A 25,899-nucleotide genomic window follows, 5' to 3' on the forward strand; every position below is an offset into this window, starting at 1 on the left:
TGGCCGCTCTGCCTGCTGCTGTGTGCCGGCTCCCTGGGACCATCACACTTCCCAGTAATCATGTGATGATATAGAGCAGCCTGGCAGTAAGTGGCACACTATGGATTGGGTCAAGTGGGCAACGGTTCATTACCCATCTAGGAAAGTTGTCAGGTACTGCTTGGATTTTACCAGGGTTGAAGTCCCAGAAATTGTGACCCGGGTTGACCCTTTCACACAGAAGAAATACCCAAATTAATCCCCAAATTATCAGGTCCAAATGCTTGACCCGGCAATTTGCTTTTCTGTGTGAAGGGGGTACAGGCTGGGACCGGCAGGAAAACCTGTGCATGAAATGCCGGGTTAGAAAGCGTGTTTTTGTATTTTCTCTGTGTGAAAGGGGTTCCGGACTATAGACAGACAGTAATTAGTTACACAATGTCTAGATAGACACCAGATGTTAGACAGTTAATAGATAGACAAGGATAAAAGTTCGATACAGAAAAAAGTCAGACACACTAAAGTTAGACATGTAAAAAGTTCGACAGGTACATAAGATTGACAGGGTCAAAAGTTCGACATGAAAAAGATCGACACAAAAATGGTCGACACATATTTTTTTCTGTTTTTAGTATTAGGGTTAGGTTTAGGCACTTACTGGAGGGTTAAGGTTAGGGTGAAGATTAGGGCTAAAAAAAACCAAAAAATTGTCGACCATTTTCATGTCGACCATTTTAATGTAGAACTTTTGACCCTGTCGACCTTTTGTACCTGTCAAACATTTTTACATGTCTACCTTTAATGTGTCTGACTTTTGTTTATGTCTAACTTTTGTCCTTGTCTAACTATTGACTGTCTAACATCTGGGGGTAAATTTACTAAAGGTTTATTTGGCATTTTGAGTGATTTGAGATGCTATTTTCATTCGATTTGTATTTGATTTTGCTTTTGGGTATTTACTAAAGGCCAAATCGAATGTAAAATCGGACTTCAAATCGAATTTTGAGTCAAATCGGCATCAAATCGACCATCGGAAAAACATTGGTACTTTTACATAGCCCAACACACAAAACCCTTATTTACTATCATTCGATTTGAAATCGACCTCAAAATCGGACTTCAAATTGAACTTCAAATCCCCAATAGAATAGACCTGCTTCATGCTGTCGATTTGAGCATGAGCAGGTCAGATTGACACAGATACAGATACATGCAGACATTAGTGAGATGCCTGCATGTATCTGAATGGAAAAAGTAATGAAACAATTAAAAGTTTTAAAAAAATTTATGTGAAGTTCCCCCCCCCCTCAAATCAGAACCAGCCCCGGACTGCTGAAACCGAGGTCTGGTTGACTAAGTACAGGGAAAAAATTCCGTAGGGTCTCCTTGTACTCAGTACAACCAGCACTGGGCTATGGGAAGCAGAGCTGGTTCTGGATTAACAGGGAAAAATTTGCGTAGGGTCTCCCTGTAAATCACAGAACCAGCCCTAGACCCTTTCTAACGGGGGACTGATGCCACAGCCAGGGGAGCCCTATCACAGGGCCCCCCAGCCGCAGCGTCAGCCCTGACTGCTAGTCAGCCCAGGCCAGGGATCCCTGAGCAGTTGGAGACCCCTTCAAAAAAAGGGGTCTCCCTCTCCAGGGCACCCCTAGCCTAGGCTGATAGCCCGGGGCAATCCCCGACACCCCTGGGCGGTGGGTGGTGGGTTGATTGTGTGAGTGATGTGTAAAAATAGAAGTAATAAAACATTGTCTTTCCAGTAGAACTGCAGGTCCCAGCAAGCCTCCCCCGCATGCTGGTACTTGGAGAACCACAAGTACCAGCATGCGGGGCATTAAGGGCCCACTGGGACATGTAGTTCACCTGTAAAGAAATGTTGAAAGAAACACACACACACCTTACACAGTATAAGTTTAATACATACACTCACACATACTCACCTATATTACCTCGAGTGGTCCCCTTCTCCAGTAGGCATCCATGGGTTAAAATAAGAAAATGAGAAACCGGACCCTCGCACTGAGGAATAATCATTCTAACCTGAATGATTATTCCTTCCCGAATGAAGCGCACAGAGACGGCTTCCTCCTTTGAAGCTCCGTGTCTGTGCGATCATTGGCTGAGAGAGGTCAGGCCCCGCCTCTCAGCCAATGAACGGCTCCTCCATTGTACTCAATGGTGGGAGCCGCAGGGTAACTAGAGTTTGATTCTATGATTTTTTTCCTGGTGACAATTCCGACATTGTTAATAAGGATAGTAACATCACCAACTTCTTTTTTTACCTGGTCTGCTACTTTATACACCTCTGAAAGAGCGTCCGGCTCTGAATCAGGCCCTATGTGTTATACCACACCCGTGTGAAAGTGGTATTACCTGTAACATGTATACTTAATAAAACAGCATCTTGTTCTCCATTATACGTGTACAGTGTTTCTTTAATAAGCAAAAATTTTAATTTCACATTACAAGGATAAGGTCTCTGAGTGGAAGTTGCATTTTATTATACATTATTGTACCTATTCACATGTATACATTGTAATAAACAGCATCAGACTGACAAATTAAATAAGCAACAAATAGAACAAACTTAAACAATAATCTGTATACATATAATAAATAGTTTACAATACATCTATTTTAGGAGTATTTAATGCTTTTGTTTAAGAAGGAAAATGCTCCATAGTTTCATTTGTATCAGATTAACCAAATAATGGGCCAGATGTAATAGCAGTAAGATTTAAAGCTGTGTTTTCTTTCTATTTAAGTCAAAAACACTTTCAGCCACCCGCAGCCTATTACATTTCACCCTGCAAGTTTTTTTTTATATCAGGCCAAGAGGCAGATACTTAAATAACTGTTGTTTCCCTGGAATGGGATTGAAATGCCGGCGGCTCAAATCCCGACAGCAGATGCCCAACATGAGGAGTCCCGACTGAGGTAGGTAAGTATACTAACCCTCCCCTGTACCCCCCCCTAATGCTCCCTTAGTGGTGCCTAACCCTAACCTCCCCCCTTAGTGGTGCCTAACCCTAACCTCCCCCCTTAGTGGTGCCTAACCCTAACCTCCCCCCAGTTGTGCCTAACCCTAACACCCACTCCCCGCACAATAAACCTAACCCTCCTGGGGGGGTGCCTCAACCTAACCTCCCCCCGGTAGTGCCTAACCCTAACCTTCCCTCCTAGAGGTGCCTAACCCTAATCTCCTCCCCACCCCAAACCTAACGCTAACCCCGCTAGACTCCCTAATACTAACCCCCCCCGCGACTAACGCTAAGGGCACCCCGGACATCACCTGTGCTCTATCATGAATTTCCTTAAAACATGGAGTGTTAGGGTGCCTTGAGGACTGAGGGCCTGATTCAGCAATGAACACACAGATGCAGACGCACGCACCCGGCAGCTGCGAGAATATGCTAATGAATACATACGCATGGCAATCTCAGCACAAAGATGCAGACGCCTAGCACTACATAATGCCGCCCCCTTTACCGTCCGCTAACGTCCATACTGATGCGCAAGGCTGAGAAAACATCGGGAACATCGAGTCAATTCGGGGCAGCCCGCAGACTAAAGGTAGACCAACAGCTATGATGATAAAATGTTGACATTCTCATAATGTTTAGCGTTAGACTGCGTATGAGAGGGAAAGTCAGGCTGCTGGGGGAGGTTTTGGTTATGGAGGGTTAGGGATAGGGGAGAAATTCCCACCTGAATGCCGGAAGATCGGAGGTCAGACCCGGAAGTCACAGACACATGACTGTCGGGACCCAGAAGACACTGCTAGAGTCATTGCAGCCATCTGGAGCAAGGTAAGTCACCTCTGGACCACCAGGGACAATATATCGACATTCTAACATGTCAACATTTCATCACTGTCTACATGATGAATATCGACACGGTCAATAACGACATTATGAATACCATACCCAACCCTGGTCTATTTATGAAACCCTATTATCTGGGGAAAGGCCTAATCTCCGTTTCTCACAAGTTAGCAAGAGGTAAGCCATGCTTTCTCCTGCAGTACCTCATTCTCCAAAGCATCAATGAGTTTATGGGGACAGCAGTTTAACAAGTCAATTTAACAAGCATCAAAAAGCATAGACCTTTCCCGCTAGCCAATGCCATACTGGTGGCGTTAGCTATACCCAGAAATGGGGACCAGCAAAGCAAAAGAGAGTTGTACATATAACTGTAACCTTTCACCGGCAACGACAGGCAGCCCATAACCTGGAGAAACCCTTTCTGAGGATCGGTACTTTCGTCAGAACTACCACATAGTAATTGCAGGTAGTACATTATGTATAGCAGCAATACATAATTATTGCTAACACAGCATCTTGGTAGAAAGACCCCCTTTATCAGAGCCATAACTAGACCTTTTGGTGCCCTGTGCCAGAGAGAGCATTGCCCCCACACCCATTTTTTAAATAGGGACATAAGATAGTGCACCTGAAAAAGGGTCATGGCTTCATGGGGAAGGGCCAGGGGAGAGATAGGTGAGGCCAGGAGATGCTGGGGATAAAAGAAGAGGAAGCTACAAGTGAGAATGATAATGATCAGGAAAACTGACAGGCCCAAACAGCGCCTCCTGCCCTGCGGTGCCCTGTGCCATAACACAGGTTGCACTACCCTAGTTACGGCTCTGCCCTTTAGTGTATAAGGTGCTCACTGGCATACTGCTTGGCAGTTGGTTCTGCATGTCTGTGACTGTGCTCCTTCCATGGATATGTATGACATGGTGAGTGCAGGTCACACATGTACTGAGGACAGTAGAAAAGTATTACGAACATATCTGCCAGGAAAGGGAACTATCTGGGTCCTATGCATGGGTGACAGAAGAAGGGAAGGCAGCAGATAGCCAGCAACTACTGCCCTCCAGTGGAGAATGTGAGGTTTTAGTCTTCTGTGACCACTACAAGACCCTCTGCTCACTTTATAACAGCTTATAAATGCCTCTGTCTTTCATCGTCTACCACTATGCCTTGGTCCTGGCTGATAAGTAAACCTGAAATTGGATATATATTATTATTATTATTATTATCCTTTATTCATATGGCACCACAAGGGGTCCGCAACTCCTTACAAGGTACATAGACAGAATCAGAATGAACAAAACAAGAAAAAAGTGACTTATAGTACAGAACACTGCAGAATATGGACATCGTATAAACAATGCTACATCAGCAGTCATAATACTCAAATAGGCAACAGGGCAGCAGAACTTTGGTTGGGGTTGGGCACCAATGGCAATAGGTAGTAGATGATGGTGTAAGCAAGGGAAGAGCACATGAGGGAAGAGGGCCCTGCTCGTGAGAGCTTACATTCTAAAGGGAGGGGCAAACAGACATGGGTGACACAGAAGGGCGAGACAGTGAGTATTGTTTATATAGAGCTTATAAAACTACTGCAGATCCCATGTGATTCGGGCATCTTTGTTGATGACTTTATATGTTATTTTTGTAAATTACAATTATTGTTGATTACTACAAGGACATAAATAGGAAATGTAAAAACATCACAAATAGGTCCATTAAATGTTTTTGACATTGATAACCACAGCACCATGGTGCTGTGGTTATCAGGGGGATGTAGTCAGTATCCCAACGGTCAGGATGCCGGCGGTCTGAATCCCGGCAGCAGTCTGAACGGTGTGTATTAGGGATAGGGTTAGGTTGCGGGAGGGGAGGGTTAGGGTTAGGCTGCGGGATGGGAAGGTCAGGGTTATGGTTATTTTACCAAATTATGTTGGTAATCTAGCTGTCGGCATCCTGACCGCCGGGAATCCCGTACCCAACCCTTATCAAGCAAGTACCATTAGCCAGCCTTTGTGCCTCATTCATAGGCTTTACTCTATATCTCACCTTGGGCGGGATACATGACACATCGCACTCGGGATTCGATGCATCCCGCCACTCTTCGCATGCACGCCAGCGTTAATTACACCGGTATTCATGAACAAAATCACAAAGGACAACTCTCTCGGTAAGAGCTGTCCTTTGCGAATGAGGGACTTCCGAGTCTATGACCCAGAAGTCCCTGTGATGTTATTCTACGCATGGCAGAATGACACACACACCGCGGAGGGTGCTGGGAGGGGATCAGATTGTGGTGCATATGAGAAATGCATCCAAACCCGCATTTTCGGGGGTTTGACCGCATTTCTCACAGTGCCACATCCCGCCCCAATATATTATTACATGATTCATCCATGGGACTATGCGCCTGATTCAGAGCTGCTCGTAACCGGCCGCTCGTTCGCTATGAGCGATGTTCGCACAACTGCGCATGCGTATGGGTTGTAATGCGCATGCGCAAACCAGTCATTGCGGTTGGAAATCATGCGCTTGCAAAACAGCGAGGGGCTGCTAATTTGATTGACAGAATGTACCGTTTGTGGGTGGTAACAGGGGAAGGTGCTTGAAAACGGGGGAGTGGAGATCCGAACGCAGGCGTGCCAAACGGTCAAAAGGGCGTTTAATGGGAGTGCATAATTAGTAAAGGAGCGTCATCGATCACGTCACTTGGTTGTCTTTTAGCCTGAACTGCTCGCAGTGATTGCGGTAGGAAAAACCTACCACAAGCACTGCGAGCAGTTCAGATGCCTTTCGATGTACCCGATTAATCATATAAATACCGAAGATGACGTGTGATGTGAACGGCAAAGGGGCGTCTTTACAAAATAGCGAGCGCATTTTTCGTTCGCTCGCTCAGACATAGAGGCGTCAACAAACCGCAATGAGCGAGCGCTCAATTTAAATAGCCGGCCCCTTTTTTGGAACGACCGTCGGCAAATAGCGTCCGGCTCTGAATCAGGCCCTATGCCAGTTCTAAAAGAGTCATTAATAGATATTCTACATGTAAATGTAACATTTTAACATCAACATTTGTTCAAAACGTACAACATGCATCTATTCTTTATTCTGGACCTGCCATAACAAATATTGCTAAAGTAATTTTATAATTGAAACAATGCAATTATCTAAATGATGATAAAAAAACCGATGGCATTCTCTACATTATAGCAGCATCTGAGCCATAACACTGGGTGTATGATTGTCAAGAGCATGAAGCTGTAGCTATCAGATGCCCAGGTTACACATCATTCTTAGCTGACATGAAACTAACAAGCCCCCAGGCAGGAAATTCTGGGCTAGAACAACCCCTGTCATTTTTTAATTCAATAGAACATAAACATTCGTCATTAACTTCCTTTTCCAAGCAAGCATAAAAGCATGCACAACTGCACATTGTAGCTGCTCAGGAAATAAAAAGAGTTATTAGATATTTCTAGTTATAAGTGTGAAGTGTCTGAAAAATATCAACTTTAGTGCACATATAATTAGTGGCCACTTATAGAAGCGCAGTGGGTGGGTCTTGCCTTTGGCAGTATAACATAAACGTTTGTGAAGCAATAAATAAATAATATAAAACCCCAAACAGCCAGGTGGGTGTAGCACCGTTCAGGAGTATGGAGTTTAGTTTAGGGCATCTCTCTGTGGTCTTTGGTTGTTTGCTCTCTCCTTATATTTTTAAACTACATACAGGGGTGTTGGGCTGTAATAGTGAAAACTCCTGTTCAATGCTGTCCATCAGGGCTTCTTCAGTGTCATCGTACATGACAGGGGCCGGTGCGTCCATCTCAGCAGGACATGTGTGTGGAAACCTGAAAGTCCATAGAAGACACAGAGCAATATATGAACTACATGAGCTACTTTTAATGTGCATATTATATAGACCAACCCTGGCAGTCCGCCCTCACTCGCGAAGGGGGAGTGGTTGTTATCAAGGGAGCGTGCCGCAGTCTGGCCTCGCGGCACGCTCCGTCTCTTCACGGCTAAGCACACCGCACTGCCCCATCACTGCCGCCACTCTTTCAGTCTCCCTGAGCTCACATAGTGAATCCGGAGGTGGGGGTGGAGGGCGGGGACACTTCCACCCTCCTTGAGCCGGCCCTGAGGCCATCGGCCCTTCTGAAATTTGCCAGAAGTCCCCAATGGCCAGTCCAGTCCTGACTGGAACAGTCCATGTATTAGTAAGGTGTCATAGCCAACAAGATCTAAAGTAGCCTAATTGGTATTTGAATCCCTTAGAGAAATAAATTTGCTCTTCATTTAACATAAATGTGTTCTTATAAGCTGATAAACCCTGTGTGGGGTTTTGGTTATTCTTATTTATAAGATATAGGGGGGGAATTCAATTAGCTGAGGTACTTTACCGCCAACTAATTGATCCCCCGGGCTAATTCAATTAGCCCCGAAGCTGCACTTATAGTGGGTCGTGACCTATTTGTGGGAGGTGTGGACACACCCCCACTTAGGAAAAAATAAATGTATAAATAATTGTCGCCATGCTGTGAGCACCAGCCGGGGGCAAATCCAGGAGATTGGGGGATCTCATTTCTTTTCAGGATTTCAGCTGGCTCCAACCCCACCCCCCCTCACCCCCCCCCGATAACTATTTGTCTTCGGGCAGGCGCAGGCGTTAACACATAGGATCATTGAACTTATTCACCCGAAAACAGATAATTGTTCGGGTGAATAAAACGGGATCTAATTGAATTGCCCGAAGCGTTAAAATCCCGTTTTTACCCGCCCGAAAAATGATCTGGTCTAACTGAATTCTCCCATATTGTACTTAGGTTTATTGACAGCTTGATTGCAATTAGCTTAGATTTCCCATGAGTTCTGGTTTTCACCACTAGACAATTTAACTTAAAAAATGAATCCAATCAATTAGGAGTGATGCAAAAGAACACAGAAACTGTACATACAGGAGGCTGAAATGATCCATATTCATAAACACCTCTATGGGGCCACACACTAAAATGCATGATGTATAGGCTATTTATGGACGATGGGACCTCCTCTTACCGGCATTCAATTGCCATCACAATGGCACTTTGCCAGCATCTCCCCTACATTGCTCTGAATTGAATGGACCCTCAAATGCTTATTTTCCTAGATGTCCAATTCTTGATACAATTATAACTATTGTATCAAGAATTGTTTTCATTGACTAAGCAAACTTCATGTTCAATATGTGTTCCAATTTTGTGTAGATTAAGGTAAAGGATGACTAGGGTTCCATAACATACACTGAATAGTCATTACTGTATATTCTGGACAGCATCTATCAACTATAAAACCACATTATTGTAACATTTTTTTTTTCAGTCATCATTTCCTGATTTGTGGGATGCTACACCGAACACTACTTAGAGGAAACCAGAAGATCTGTTCTTAATATATTTTCAAACTAGGACAAACCTATTTCTGAACAGTCTTTTTAGTTTAAAATTTGTATATTTAGATATTCCATGTAGGGATGGACAATTTGTGGTCCGCTATCGATATTCCCGAATTGATACATGATCGTAATATGTTATCGATAAGGGAGGGGGAGATCCCATGAGAATAATATTGATATTCTTACAAAAAAGAAAGTTATTCAATACTAGACATGCTCCGTTGCAGTCTTCACCATGTCTGCTCTCAGATTCTTTGAGATGACTAGAGAGCCTATCATAAGATCATAAGAAGTTCTTGGTGCCTTCTCTCTCAGCCTCATGGAGAATCTCAGGACAGCCTCCAACGAAAGCAGGAGAGAGCTGAGATGGGAAAAGTAGCTAGGTGGCTGGGAAAAAATATGTCATAATGGCAGGGGAGTTTCTAGAGAGGAGGGGGCCCGTGTGCAGTCTCCGACACAGGCCCCCTTCTCTCCGCCTGGCGGCCGGCAGCGCACTGAGCTGTGCGCGGCCAGCTCCGGAGTTATAGACTCTGGGCACTAGAGTGTGTCCAGAGTCTATAATGAATGCATGCGCAAATGACGGGAAAATGGCCGCGGCCATTTTCCAGTCGTTTTACAGCGCCGGACAACCGCGCTGACGTGGGACTCCGGAGAGGTAAGTAATATTATAGGTGCAGGGTGTGCGGTGCGGGGCCCCCCTGGACCCAGGGGCTCGTGTTCCCTGCACACCCTGCACCCATTATAGATACGCCCCTGCATAATGGCAGAATTGATTCACACAATAGATCACACCAACAAAAATATTGTGCCGGGCTAAAATGTTGATTCAAAACAAATATCAATGTCCATCCCTAATGTTATGTCTATGTCGGACACAACTGAGCGATTTTTTTTCTCTTCTGGTAATGCGTCTGTCGCAATACACATGCCCAGTTGCGATTGAGACGCACAATCTCATAAATATCTTGAAAATGAATTGAGCGTACCAGCGCGGTGACTGGAAGGTGAGGCGGAGGTGGTTCATCTTATGGGCATGGTATGGAAGTATGGCGGGCGTGACGCTGAAGTGGTGGCAAGCTGAAGACGCATAATCGTTCGCATTGGAAGCCATACTCAGGCAGGCAATCTGCATGAGGTTGGTGGAAGTTTCGATGGTTCCACCGATAATTGTGTCTAACAACACACCTAAAGGTATTTCAGCACTTAAAGATGCTCTAGATGGGTGTTTCAGTCTTTGTACACACAGAAAAGAATCAGACACAGACGCTGCAGCATCCAACTCAGAATAATGCCCGTAGTGGAGCTATATTCTCTCAATACTTACTTGAGGAGGTTGTTTTCCATGTCCGGGACGATTCTGCTTACACGAGGCTGAAATGGAACAAAGTTGGTTCATTTGTTGGCTCATGCCAAAGATTTATCGTAGCATTATGAATGAAGAAGGACTCTTATAAAACGCACATATTACCATACTACATCCTAGCAGAGAAGATTGTTAGCTCCCTGCCGTGTAACGACAAACTAGTGACTATAATTAGTGATATTAAATAAACATTAAAACATAACAGTTTATGTCATGCCTACTGGTTATTTCAGAGATATCCACTTACTGGGGTAAATGCAATAGCCTGTGTGACGCAGGCACCAGAGACCGGTGAGTTTACCTGATGCTTTGAAGGGCAGTCATTTAAATGGCAAAACCAGGTTGGCATTGCCTTTCAAATGATTGTTCCTTTAAAACATCGGGCAGAATTTCCGGAAAGTTGCTGATGCCTGCGTTGCACAGGCTGTTACATTTACCCCTCTCTCTCTTCGCTGATGTTGGGGTATATTTTTTGCACCTGTCTCCACTGTGTTAATAACACTAGTCAACAAGGTTTCGGCACAGATGAAAACTGTACTTTTCTGGTGACTTTTATGTGCGGATTCAGAATATGATACTAAAAATGTTCTGTCACGTCACATTTTTCAGATACAAGCAAAAATATCTTAAGAAACGCTTGAAAATGCTTAAAAAATGACAATGCCGTCTGGAATTGAACTGCATTCCCTTTCTATGTTGCATTTATTTATAAGAATGGACACTATCTTTCCGGTTTACATGTGGAGGGATAGCGGTGGCAAATAACAAGTACTGTTAAAATCCTTTTTATGCAAAAATATGTAATAATTCTGACCCATCCCTATCTGTGTTGAGTGCCTGTCGGGAGATTATTAATCAATAAAGTTGTCCTCCATTTGAACCAAATACAAAACACGTTTACTTCAGGAGATAGTTTTGGTATATAAGCTGCAGTGGTGTTTGTTTTGTGAGATATATTATACAATGGAGCGATAAACCCTGTGCATATATAAATTCGCCAAATATTTTTTTGCTTTATTTGTGGACAATTTACAGTGAAGTCACAACGTCAGTCAATCACACAGAAAGTGAAACTAATGCAAGTTACTATGCTTATTTAAACTGCCGTGTGGGTGATCAAGATAAGAGTTGAGCACAACATATATGCTGTATAATGTGCTATGTAAGTCTGATTAAATGGATGAAGGAGAACATCGGTTTGGCTTATGCGGTTCCATGTACTGTCATAAAAAGATCAATCACCTGTGTAAATACGCCAATAGATGGTTGATGTGCTAAATGCTGTTAACAACAAAACCTACTGCAGGGTTGCACTGAAGAGCATATTTGTAGCAATTCAGGGCTTAGGTTCCATTAGACCAGAGGTTCCCAAACGCGGCCCTCAAGGCACCCTCACAGTCCAGGTTTTAAGGATATCAATGCTTGACCACAGGTGACTTAGGGCCTGATTCAGGTTTCTATTGTAGTTGCTAATTTACATGCAGTTGGCTGAATGTTGCGTTCTGCCCATGTGTACTCATCGGGACTGCGATTGCAGAGGCTACGCAGACCCATTGCAGAGTGATTGACAGAAAGTGCCGTTTGTGGGCGGTGATGGGGTAATGGTTGGTCGAACGAAGGCGCGCCAGTGCGTTTGCACGCCGTTTCAGGGGCGTGTATAAATTTGCCACCACTGCGAAGCCATACACAGCCTGAGGTCTCATAGCGTGCGTGGCTGTTAGCAATTTCTGAGTAAGGTCAGGGCTTGTGCAAGGGTGCGTATGGGGCCGATGGTACTCGATTGTACCGATGATTTCGCTATTCTGCTAAGTATTACGGATGTGCATATGGTAAAGTGTGCGTCCTTATGTAGAGCTGAGTTTGCATTGCTATCGCAGTGGAGTGCCCAGGGGCGCCGAGAGGGGGGGAGCGGGTACTGATTACCCGGGCCCGGCAATGCCAGGGGGCCCGAACCGTAGCACACCAGCAACCGGTTTGTTTTTTATTAAAAAAAAATAAAAAATCACCTTTATTCAATCTCCGTCGCCAGGGGCGGCAGTTCGTTCATATGATGGTGTTGGTGGGGGGGTGGTGGATAGTGGGTCACCGGACTACCAGAGTGTGCTGCTGCATCACTCACTCGCTCCCAGATGCCGCGCCGCTGCGGAGCTAATGGTCTCGCGAGATGATGACGTCATCATCTCGCGAGGCTCTAACTATACTACACCAGGCTCCGGGAGACGGGCGGGTATTGGGAGAGAGAACAGGGAGGCAGTCATCAAGCTGGACGGCCCCTGGACTCAGAGAAGGAGTGATGTGACAGAGGGGAAGGGAAGAGCTGAGGAGTGCCACGCTGATTGCTGTGAGTGACTGACATTGTGGTCCCTGCAATTTCTATATTTTTAATTTATAAATGCATCCATCCCTTAGTGTATTAGATATGTATATGTATATATATATATATATTATATATATATATATTTATCATTTGCAAATGTGTATATATATATATGTTTGTACAAGCGGACCGGCACTCAGTCTCCAGACTGGTTTGTTTTGCCTGAGTGCCCTCCAATGTAATAATGCAAAAGCTATACAAGAATGAGGCAACACTCCAGGTCTTATGTAAAGATATTTGTATTAATCCATAACACGATACACCGATATATATATATATATATATATAAAAATATATATATATATATATATATATACTGTGTGTATATATTAGGGATGTGCAGGCTCGGATAGGTTCGAGTTTGCACGTTGAGTTCGGATTTTTCCCTCCAAAAAAACGGAACTCAGAAAGAGACTAAACGTCATCTTACATGGACGAACATCATCATTCCTGGACTTCATCATTCCTGGATGAAGACCGATCACCACCGTGTTAACAGAAGCCATGCACGGCGCACAGCATTTTTATACCATGATGGGAGAGCTTGGGGGAAGCCCAGCACCGCCGTAAGTGTTGGGCATGCCCCATGTGTGATGAATTGGTGGCATGTCACAAGTACACGCCCATTCCAGTTGACCACGCCCACTTTTCAGAATGTGCATGCAGAGACTTCCTGTCTTGCACGCAGTCTAGTGGAAACACTAATCCAGTTGCTATACGCTGCGGCCAATAAGATCTTGCGTCTCCTCCAATAGACAACAGAAATGTCAAGCGCTGCATATGGCTAGGGGGGCCCCAGAAGTTGCTGTAGCGGGGCCCAGGATTTCTCTTGGCAGCCCTGGGAGTGCCTTGCTATCACAGTTGAACTGCGTGCGTACGCAGTATTGCGATCCATAGTGGATCAGGCTCTTAATTAGTGCCTCAGTCAATTTGATTTAACCACCTGTGCTCAACCTTGGATATCTCTAAAACCTGACCTGTTGGGGAGCCTTGAAGACCGCGTTTGGGAATCTCTGCATTAGACTACATTTTTAACTCTTTCATTTACATATTTCTCAGTTTAGGTGTGCAATTTAATATTGTAAGCATTGCTGGTCAGCGACACTTTTATTAGTAGATCAAGTGATCACAAGGAGTAAATACGGGTCCAGAGCGTTATGTGGTAAATTACAGACCCAGGGACTTACAGTATATAATAGGCTGCGAGCTACAGACGCTTGCGGAACTCCTGCGAGTCTTCCTGTATTTTTAAAGCGGCAATAATTTTAAAGGCAAAACCAGCTTGGTTGTGCCTTTAAAATGATTGCTGCTTTAAAAATACGGGAAGACTCGCAGGAGTTCCTGCAGCAGCTGCAGCTTGCAGCCTATTACATAAGCCCCCTAGTGTATGCCTATATGCATATAGAAATCAACAGAATCTATTCTACAGAATATGTTTGTGTCAGATTCTGAAACATGGCTGCATCCCACCCTTTCCTTATCTCTCATACACACTATGGTCTCTTATCTCTTAAAGGAACAAGTTACTAAAGCACACAATCTTCAGCTGCAATACACATTTTTCTCTCATCCCACTTATTTCTCAGAAACATGGCATTAAGGGTGCAAACTTATCACATCCCACATTTTTTAAATTAATATTTTTCGTTGGCATTTATCATAGTTGAAGTGCCAGACAGAGCTTCCTGCATGCATCAATACTGGCTGATGGGGAGGGATCCAAAGGTATCTCTGTAAATAAATAAATGCAGATATCTTCTTCAGTCACCCCTTCATAAATCCTGGGGATGCTTCATTTCCTGGGTGTAAAGGATCCAGCTGAAACAGACGTCCCATCGCCGTCCACATGCTACGATCAGGCAAGGAAGTCAGCTCACACACCCACCACACTCTTACGTAACAGCAGAGTTCCATGCCCCGGAATTGCCCATTTCACGGAAAGTGTGGTCCACCAACGGAAGGATCAATCTGTAATCACTAGCGATCTCCGTCCATGTATGAATACCTTATCCGGTGCATGCGCAGAAGCCACTTTCTTTCTTTGGCGCATGCGCAGTATGATGTAACCCTTAAAATCCTTCCTCATTACGACTTGGGTGTGACACAGAATCAGCCCTACAGTGAGTAGTTTTATAAGGTCACAGATTTTATTTACTAAATATATAAACAAATCTGTGGCCAAAGAAGCATTGTAACTCCCAGCCCTAGTCCTAAATAAAATTAACAAATGGGGGGGTGGACGTACACCCCTGATGACACCTGAGATGCTAACCCCTGGCACAGTACTGCTGGACCCAACTTCAAGGAAGAAGTCCAGGTATCTCCGTAAGTGTAAAGACAACTTGCACAGCAAAAGGGAAGAGATCTACAGCCTCTTCCATATTCTAAGCTTCTTGAAGCATGTTATTTTGGGCAAGGGCGACGTTCCCACACATGAGTAGGGGGACGGCTGTAGCGCTACTATTTTTTTTATTTAACACAGGTGACATCTGTGATACATCCTGTGTTAGACCCATTTCAAATTCCACAATAACCTAAATGTAGGATATTCAGCTGTTTCCACATGTTTATTGAGAATAATAAGTTCAATAAAATGTTAGTGCCCATGTAATGCTCCAAAATAGGGAGCCAGCTGCAGACATAAAGGAGAAAAACTTTTTTTTCATGTGAAACAGTTGTGAACCACTCGTGAACTCCAGTGATACATTGGGAGTAGGCTGTGATGTCTCAGCAAAGCATCACATTCCCAGGAGCAGAAGGCTCCGTCCCCTTCCATAGGAGAGTTTTTATGTAGTTATATCTTTTTGATTTGGGAAAGAGTATAAAAATGTATTACAATTATTTTTATAAAGCTGATTAGCTTTATTGACTATACTTAAAGGCTCAGATGCCAGTGACACACGCAAGAGAGTGGGGTGATCTGAATACCCAGAACGACTAAGTCTCTACTATGCCAATGTTCTGCCATATTTACAGGAGATATGTGGCCCTTCTGTTACATCCTCCTGTATTTAAAACACAAAATGCTCAGCATGCTCAGGACTTGAACTCTCAACCTCATACACCTAACACATGGAGCTATTTGTTCCTGCGTAGGAAGTCCGGTAATTCTAAGATCTAAGATGTAGTGTGTAGCTGCGTGTAGTTACACACTGCATAGATCTGCTTAGCTGCAATGGTTTAATACTAACATTTACAAATAGCTTTGTATACTTACAATTACAAGCTCTGTGAAATTGGCTTCATTTCACCAGGGTTTTTTTTTTTACACAGTTTATTAAATGATACACAAATACAATTTGTACATTATGGAGATACTAGCCAGCTGCTATTCCCCAGTCAGATCTATTAGAATCATTTTTTGGTGGATAGCTTTCTGTCAGCTTATCTGTGGTCTTTATTTCACCACAAGGTGATGCTGTGAGGCCGTAAGCAAGCATACAGTGTGATAGCTTTAGTTCTCTACAGTCTGTGTAACCTAAGGTCTAGGCTGTGGACTGAAGCCAATTCTATATGAGGCATTTAGCTTTTCCAGTGAGGGCTCAATTTAAAGTCACCTGCTGCATACGAGTATCTCCGAACATCTGTAAAGGCCAAAGAGACGTGTGTACACAGATACACATTTGTTAGGCTTTGTGAACAGACTACACAATATACAGTATGGCATTGTTAATGGAAACACCACTGATAATCTGCGGAATGAATACCACAACTGTGTAAAGTCATTAATATGACCACTGTAGGCAAAATGATAAAAATGGCTCTTAAGACTTGGAAGGACTAAAGTGAATACAGCTTTAACGGCACAATATGTGAAAATATTTATTTTTATTTTCTTACCTTCACTTAACTAATACTTTGGTGGGGACCCCTCTCTCTGTGTGTGCAATCTGTTCTACTGAGCAGAGGACCGGAGTGAGAGATGAACGCAATGGTCATTCCAAATGCAGATGGAACGATGGGTTGCCATTGCGTATGCATGTAAGTCACACTGCACGTGGGCTGCAGATTGCACTGCCCTTTTGAACGCACATAGGAATACATTGAAAGTATGGGCGTGGTGACAGGGGGGTGGTCAGAAAAAGGCAGGTGTGTCTGTACGTTTGAAAGGCGTTTCATGGGTGTGCATAGATTAGCCACTGCGAGTGCATACGCAGCATGAGATCTCTCTGGTGAGAGGAGAGCTGCCAGGTCAGACCTGCCGCAAGGGTAAGATGGCTGCCCATGTGCGTTGATGTTACCGATATTTACTCAGGTATGCTTTGTTGCATGCAGATAAGAAGGCAGCAGTGGGCGCCTTTATGCTGGGTGATCTCTGCAAACATTAGCATATTTTCGCAACTGTGTTGCGTACGAAAACACAGCTGTGATCGCATTAGTGTTCATCTTGGAATCAGGCCCAGAGTCCTAATACATCGCTAGGAACACTTGTTCTCATCTACAGCAATCATTGGCTGTCTTCTTAGCAGGAGAGTTCCAATGCAGTGATTGTATTTGAAAGCTTGTGATTGGAGGAATTCCTACCAAAGTACGGTACTATAAGGTACAGACAGGAAATATATAATATATTGCATACTACCTTACATTGGGGGATTGTAGGGTTGTTACGTCCATGGCTCCGGCACCATACTGTCGACATTATGAATACTGACATTGTGACTGTTGACATGTTAACCAAATCCCATGATGGGTGCTCACAGTGGTTGTCTAAATCAGACATGCTCCACCTGGTTACAGGTGAACAATTGTTACAAGTCGCGGTCACGACTTGTCTTCTTCCAGCGATTTACCTTCTTCTGGCGGTGCTGTTCTAGTTCCGTCGATTGCTAGGCAATCTGTATGCCACAGGATGTCACGTGTTATCCACAACACGGCATGATTGGTTCCTTCCACTATTTGTGCACGCTGACCCTTTGCCGCCTCGCCGTCTATAGCGTTCCCTGTGGATCTCTCGGCTCTACTGCATGGTCAGCATTCCTGTAGTTTTTATCCATTGGTATTGTATCCAGTGACATCGGCTTCCCATCCGCACCATCAGCTCTCAAGCTGCTACCAGCTTTGTTGCCGCTCCATCGGCTTCCCAGCCGCACCATCAGCTCTAAAGCTGCTACCGGCGTTGTTGTCGCTCCATCGGTTTCCCAGCAGCACCATCAGCTCTCAAGCTGCTACCGGCTTCGTTGCCGCTCCATCGGCTACTCAGCCGCACCATCAACTCCCAAGCTACCACCGGTTTCATGGCCGCATCACCGGCTCTCCAGCCACTCTACCGGCTCTCAAAGCTACATGTTACCACCGGATCACAAGCCACACTACCAGCTCTCAAAGCCGCATCTCACCACCGGTTCATAAGCCGTACTACCGGTTCTCAAGGTCGCATCTCACTACTGGCTCACAAGCTGCATTACTGGCTCTCAAAGCCGCATCTCACCACCAACTCACAAGCCACACTACCGGCTCTCAAAGCCGCATCTCACCACCTGCTCATAAGCCACACTACCGGCTCAAAGCCTGGCGGCCACTTAAGTGCCGGTGAACGTCTTCCAGTTCTAAGGGAAGAGCAGACGGCTGTTAGTGGCGGAAGACCTCGCTAGCCTAGGTTCTAGAAGTTTTCACGGAACAACCTAGGAATCAGTAATAACAATGTCCTGTGGCAGAGGGGTTTATCTAATTATAGCACCCTCTGAAAGCACATTATATTTCAGGAGCAGATACCTAAAAACAGGGCTTGATTATGGGGGGCGACAGAGGAAGTCGCGCCGGGACCCCCACACAAAGAGGGACCCCTACACAGGGTCAATATGACCCTGCCGAAAACAGGTGTCCAGCGGCACCTGTTCCTGGGTGGAGGCTCAGCAGCTGCAGCTGTTCTACTGCCTGCAGCAGTGACACATGTCCGTGACCCTGAGGAGGGAACTCAGCAGTAGCTTTGCCGGGATGTCAGGTGAGTCCGCAGCGGGGGGGATCATGGACCAGTAGGCTCCGTATGACTTTGGGGGGAAGGGAGTACAGGTGTAGGCTCTATGTGGGGCTTGCAAGGGGGGTGGGAGTAGGCTTCATGTGGTTTGGGGGGGTTGGGGGTAGACTCCGTGTGGGGATATCAGGGGGGGGCGGTAGGCTCCGTGTGGCTACCTAGTTGCCCTGGGGCTCACAAAAGCCTTAATCCGGCCCTACCTAGACACAATGGTTTATGTTTATGCAAATTGTGCTAATTGTGCTACGGTGCACTAATATTTCTTCTGATATTGATATCTTACATTTAAATAGATGTTATGTGATGGATGATGGTCATTTATGACTTCACTTTACCAAAGTAAGCCTCATTTCCCCCTGGAAAAACTATACTTATTGTTTTATTCCATGCTGATTAGTGGTGCACGCAGTGCCGATGCCACACACAAGCGGACAATGTTTTCAGCCTGCGCATGCATCTGAGTTGCACTACGCATGCACTGCCTGATGGTTACCGCCGCCGGGAGCTACAGAATGAATCAAGCCCTGTAGCTAATTATTTTTAAATATATTTTTATTGAAGCAAAAAAAAAGTGTAGAAAAAGAGTATGTAAAATACTGCGCGTCACTCACTGTAATGCAATATAGTGGTGATAATAAGGGTATTAACTCTTGTGCTTTTAAGATTCTAACTCTGTGCATGTGTTGCAGGCTGCATATGCTAACGCATGATTCAGAGTAGTGGGCATTTCAGCCATTTGTCGGCAGCCATTAAATCAGCGTTTCTAGCCGGCAACAGAACCGCTTCATGGGTGTACCGGGGTGCGCTGTGGGCGTGCAGCCTGAGTTACAATGCGTATCTCCTTGTCTTTTGGACTTGTACCCTCAGCATTCACCTATTACCAGCACCAAGCCGTCTTATGATCTATTAATTTGGGGACCCACGCGGCTACAGAGACTGACGGCATATGGGAGTGTTATCTCACTGAGATACGGGACTCCCTTCTACTGCGGGTATTACATTCTACCAACGCCGCCTGAGGCTGCTGATGAGAGGTGACGGAAAGTACTAAAACTCTCAGTAATACACCAGACCTACATTTCCAGCTGGGGTGCTGGGAAATAGATGTCCTAATGTTGAAATCAAATTGAGAATGACTATATGAATGTTTTGAGATGGACTGCCGTATACTTGTCATGCCACTTGCGGCAAGTGAGGATTTTATTTTGGATACAAAGTGCAATAATTCCATTGGATACATGAGACTCATTTTTTCTTATGCATATTATGTATCACATCTGATGCATCAGTGCACAATTGAGCAAATAAGTTGAATTAATTTGTGATTTTGTGTTTTACTCCACAGACCCCTGACTAGGGATTTTTTCCTGTTTGGGAAAGTAATATGTGGTTCCTATACATAGGGGTAAATTTACTAAAGTGAGAGTTTTTAGAAGTGAGTTTTAAAAGTGATGTTGCCCATAGCAACCAATCAGATTCTACTTAACATTTAACTAGCACCTTCTAGAAGATAATACCTAGATGCTGATTGGTTTCTATGGGCAACATCACTTTTAAAACTCACTTCTAAAACTCTCACTTTAGTAAATTTACCCCATAGAGTCTCATCAACTCTCTGTATTTTTTATAATACTATCTATATTGTTATCAGTAAGATATATACAGTATATTCCTTTAGGTAGTGTATTTATTGGTATTTATGTCTATGTAAATTAATGTACTTTTTCTGACCATACGTGCGGGTAATTAAACCTATTAATTGTTTACGTGTGTTTGAATTAATGTCCTGAGTGGGGTATTTAAGCGCAGTATATTGTCTTTTCTCTACAATGCATATCCATTGTGGACTCCAAATTCAGATGGACCTCCAGCACCTAGTATGGGGTAGGTGAGATGAGAGTCACGTTGGCTGCTCTCATGTACAGAGGAATGGGGGCGGTGCGTTCATGAAGTTACGTATGGCTCAGAATATGGGCGTATAGACGCATTGGCATTTTGTTTGCAGCTGGCGTCTGGAGTTGCGCTCACATCACATGCCATTCAGATTCAGGATAGAAATCTACAATACAGCCAAAATTTCCTAATTTAGCAAATTAAAATATAAATGTATATACTTGTATTTTATATGCATAACAACTCACACGCTACTAAGCGTGTGTCATGGCTGGCCACGTCTGCTCTGTTGCTGTCTACATGAAGTGACACTGCCCTCGGCTTGCACCCATCTTATACTTACTCTTTTGTTGTCACCCAGCGCTTGCTGCCTGCTTTGGTCATCACCCCCCTCAGGAGATGGCGTTTCCAGCCCTGGTGTGCTCTGTAGCGTCCTGGGGGCTCCCTGGCTGTGGTTGTGACTTTGCTGGACTTGTGACAATGATCCGGGGTTAGAGTTAGTGCGAGGCGAGTGTCTCATCGTCTGCCTCTCACACGTGGTCTCCTGCCAGGACAGGCACCCCTCAGACTCAGCCAGAATATCATCCAGTAACTGCAGGTTTGTGTCAATGGCAGTGAGTCTCCCTTCCTCAATATTCATAGTAGGCACATTGCTCTTTGCAGGGATTCCTTTATTCTTCTTTCTTTCCTTCTGCTCACGGGAGACTATGCCCTCTATAATACAGTCTCCTCTGTATAACTCCGCAGCGTCCAGCGGCTGATGACTACAAGCCTTGGTGGCCCGTCTCCTGCTCTTACTGCTGCCACTTCCCATAACAGCAAAACTTTGCTCTATAATTTATAATCTTATTATATTAACTCCTGTATATTCGTTTCTTCCCATATCCATGTATGTTTTGCAGCTCCATAAGCATCACTTGTAATCCATCCAATGCATCCCACTAACAAGGTCTCATTATTCAGCACCTCTTAGTAAATTGCTGCCACTTTTGCAGATAAACTTTTTTAAACGCCTATAAATGCATTTCCCAGTTTGCTTGTGACGGCACAGCCCCTCTCTCTCTCTCTCTCTCTCTCTCTCTCTCTCTCTCTCTCTCTCTCTCTCCTCCTCGCTGCTAAGTTTCTCCCTGACAGACACCAGCTCTGCACAGTTACATATTAAAGTCAGCCTGAAACAAAAGCACTTTGCACTTGAGCCAGAAGCTGCAGTAAAAAGTTAACTCAGGCAGAGGAGTGTCGGCCAACAGGCGGGGCAGGGAAAAGAGCCTAAAATAATACAGCACGGAAAATGTGAAACCTAGGAACTTAGGAAGGTTTAGGAAGCTAAACTTAAAAAGGGGAACGAGGAGTGGGAGGAAAGTTTGGATTTGCACCATTTTGGAAAAGCAAAAATATGACATTAGAGTAAGATATTAATTTTTGATCAGGATGTTTATTTAGTTATTAATATTTACATTTATTATTAGCAGAGTGCTTTACATTTGGGATGTTGGATTTTATTTGCCCCGATAAAGCCATGCCTAATGGGGCAATGCACGCAGGTGGTTGCCTGAACTCCACGTTTTGGAGTCTACAGTACATCCGATTTTTGCACCTTGAGCTTTTTGGCAGTACTAGGAAAAGTATGTTTGGCTATAGGGTATTCTGTGTGAATTACTCTCATGTATCATATTGACAATATACTTATGCAGGGATTGCTTTATAATAATTAGTGCTGACAGCAAAGCCTCCAATGTAGCCCTCTGTAAACCACCAATGGTGTAAGCACTTTATTGGGTCTATTTACTAAGCAGTGTTAGGAGACAGAGTGAAAAGTGATAAGGTGCCAGCCAATCAGCTCCCAACTGTCATTTTTCAAACACAGCCTGTGATATGGCAGTTAGGAGCTGATTGGCTGGCACCTTATCACTTTCTTATCACTTTTCACTCTGTCTCCTAACACTGCTTAGTAAATAGACTCCTATATTTGTTATTTACACTTATGAGCAGATCCACCATGATTAATCTTGGGCCCTGGTATGACCACTTTTGGGGCCCCTGCCCTCAGGCTGTGTGCACGGCATTTGGCAGAAGCAGCTTACAGCATACGAAGATGTGTGACTGTGTGGGTGCTCCTAAACTGGGTGAGCACCTTTGGAGTGATGTGACCGCATGGGCAATTAGGAAGCTATAGGTTTATTCTGTCACCTTTCCCAAGAATCCGGCTTAGAAGTCAACATGGTTGGGAGGATGGGGCCGGTGTCTCACTGTTCCCACAATAATTGTGATATACACTCAAAAATGTTGCATGGAGGGGGGGCGTGGCCTGGCTGCCAAGTGGAGTGGTCGAGTTTCCTTGCAGCTCCTCAGGATCTTCTTTTATAATACCCCGATAGTGCTGTTGCAGCTGTTACAGTGGCCCCACTAGCCCTCCCTTACCTCCTGCTGCCTTGTTGAGTGCCCTGCTGGGATCCGGGGTGATATCCGGCTCCAAAAGCACCGCAGCTTACACCTTTCCCAGAAGCCGGCGACTAAATTTTGGAGACCCGCGGATCGGCGGCATCGCGATTACTACCGCACATCATCGCGGCCTCCCTGTCCTCCTGCTCGATCTGGCTGACAGTGTGGGGATCTAAGGGGTGCTCCATACCCCTGAAGGCCTGTGAAAGCAATCGCAGCCGGAGCGAAATCGTGGGTGCCGCCATCTTGGAGAGAGGCCGGATCAAGCTGGGCTCTCTGCTGTTTAAATGTAACCTCCATGCTGCGCAGCCTCCCCCTTGCTGGATCTGCTCTTCTGACCTGCCCTGGAAGGTGTGGGTTCCCCTTCCAATTGTGCCCATCGTGCCGCTGCTGGAGCATCAGAAGGAGCTCCCCAAGGCAGAATTTTACCTGCGGGTACCTGGGCAGCAACCTGGAGGTCTGTCCTGATCATAGGCAGCGCTCCCGGGATTGGGACTAGTCGTGACTCCCGACCCCCGAGCTCGAGTGGTCCCCTGGCTTCCTGGTCCGCTTCCCGCCTGTCCTGACTCCCGCGGGCGTCACGCTGCATTACACCCAGTGCTGAAGCCGGTTCCCTCCCGTCACTCTCCTTCTGTGGATCGCCGGTGTGCAGCTGGCTCCCAGTCAAGGATCTCACATGGGCGCCCGGCCCCCGACTCGCCTGCCTGCACATCCTGGCTCCCGCGGGTGCCGCGCTATACCACGGACCGTGCTGTGCTGGTTCCCTCTTGGGGAAATCCAGGTTTCTCCACCAACAGTCCACTCAGTGTCAGGGCCCCCTCGCAGCTTCTGACCCCCTCACTACCTGCCTCCTCACCTGGAGCTAATAGCATGACCACCTGGATACTATCTATTTACTTATCCTAACCTGGCATTTTATTTTTATCAAGATATTATGAGCAGAGCAGGTACCAGAGCTAACAAAGGGGGATCACAAGATATTACTCACCATTTCTCTCGATGTGACAAGCAATCTTCTGTTTCCCCACCCAATTTGCTCACCAAGCCAAATATGACGGACCCTGGATCAGCTCCGTCCACCAAGGGCGATATCCATTCTCTGCAGGCCATGATCTTAGATTTAAAATCATCCTTTACTACGGCCCTCCAATCGGCTATTGGAGAACTTAAATCTGATATAGCGGCCCTGGACACTTGCACCTCATCCTTGGAAACTCGTGTGGATAAATATCAGGAATTTTTAGGAGGTGGTTGGTCGAGATATGGACTACCTACATGGGGAATTGAATTTCCTTAGAGATAAAACAGAAGACGTAGAGAACCGTGAGAGGAGGGATAATCTACGCATTCGCAATGTCCCCAAATCCATATATGCACGCGATTTGGACTCGTATCTCAAGAAATTGATCATTTTGCTGGTCCCATCACTAACAATGGACTCCATCCAAATAGAACGAGTTCATCGTGCTTTACGACCCAAACCCAAAGATTCCGACCCTCCATGAGACGTGATCCTCAAATTTCTATCTTTCAAGACTAAAAATCAGATTACAATGGCTACCAGAATGACTTCTTCGACTTTCTATGAGGGCTGCCAGATACAGATATTTCAAGATCTGGCACCTTCTACCATTGCATAACGACGGGACTTTCGCAAGATCACTACTGTCCTCCGAGACAATGGATACAAATACCGTTGGGGTTTCCCCTTTCGACTCTCAGTGGACATTGAGGGTCGTTTCCACACCATACGATCAGTTGAAAACGGGATGCAACTGCTTCGCAAGCTCCGTCTTACCTCACCATTGGGCTCTTCCACTGCTAGACCTATTGCTTCTCCTCCCACTTGATCCATCCCGGATTCTGGTTTGACTCTTTTCTCATGCTCTATATATCTTTGTGTCTTAATATTATTCGTTATAATATTAATATAGATAAGGGTTTTTTTTATGCCTTAGAGTTTACATATATTCTCTGCTAAAGTTTTATTGTTCTTTTTCTATTTCCTCTTAAAATTATGTGCAACTAGGTACTATTTTATGATTTTATGGTTTCAGCTCTGGGTGGGACGTGGCAGGTTCTCAACCGAACACTCTGTCCCCCCCCAACACTACTAGGGTTTATAGTATTTAATTTCAAATGGATTCCACGTTGAGTCCATAATTAGATATTTATTCATTTTTTCTTTGTATCCCGCACGTGAGCTTTTTTTTTACTGTAGAGCTCAATCTTAGTGGCAATTCATCAGCTATATCTGGTGAATTTTGTCGCTTATTATTTTGATTTAAATTGTCCCCCCCCCTTTTTTTATCTTCTCTTCAGTTTTATATTACTCCAATCATGAATCTAAACGTAATGGGGTGGCATTACTTTTTCGCGCTTCCCTTCCATTCCAATTATTGGATACAAAAAGGGATAATGAAGGTAGATACATTATGATCCATGGTAAGATCGGACATGAGGAGGTTATGCTGGCTAACCTATATGCCCCCAATACTGCCCAGGCCAGATTTTTTCGTAATTTTTTCCATGAACTTTTTTTTATATAGACGGGGTAAGACTTTAATAGGCGGAGAGTTTAATTCCATTCTCTACCCACATTTAGATAAACCAGGTCTCCCCACA

At 44.8% G+C, this 25,899-nt stretch overlaps 1 protein-coding gene across 1 annotated transcript; it reads right to left on the bottom strand.

The window, feature by feature from the left end:
* Window positions 1–7,151: 7,151 nt before the first annotated feature.
* Window positions 7,152–21,649, bottom strand: LOC148508387 (uncharacterized). Its single transcript, XM_088444588.1, has 3 exons — window positions 21,179–21,649; window positions 10,556–10,602; window positions 7,152–7,648 (listed from the first exon to the last, which is right to left on the bottom strand). Exons 1-3 carry the CDS (start codon window positions 21,647–21,649, stop codon window positions 7,507–7,509), a joined length of 660 nt encoding a protein of 219 aa, XP_088300714.1. The 3' UTR covers window positions 7,152–7,506.
* Between the last annotated feature and the right edge of the window lie 4,250 nt (window positions 21,650–25,899).

This window comes from Taudactylus pleione, unplaced genomic scaffold, assembly GCF_031769625.1.
Source record: "Taudactylus pleione unplaced genomic scaffold, aTauple2 ptg000367l, whole genome shotgun sequence".
Classification (NCBI taxonomy): Eukaryota; Metazoa; Chordata; class Amphibia; order Anura; family Myobatrachidae; genus Taudactylus; species Taudactylus pleione.

Bases quoted from the DNA above. Each gene is read 5' to 3' on its own strand.
- LOC148508387 (XM_088444588.1), bottom strand. From the start codon at position 21,649: ATGGGAAGTGGCAGCAGTAAGAGCAGGAGACGGGCCACCAAGGCTTGT. The intron at 10,603-21,178 runs GTAAGTATAAGA...GTTCCATTTCAG, and splicing joins CGCTGGGTGACAACAAAAGA to CCTCGTGTAAGCAGAATCGT. The intron at 7,649-10,555 runs GTAAGTATTGAG...ATGGACTTTCAG, and splicing joins ATGGAAAACAACCTCCTCAA to GTTTCCACACACATGTCCTG.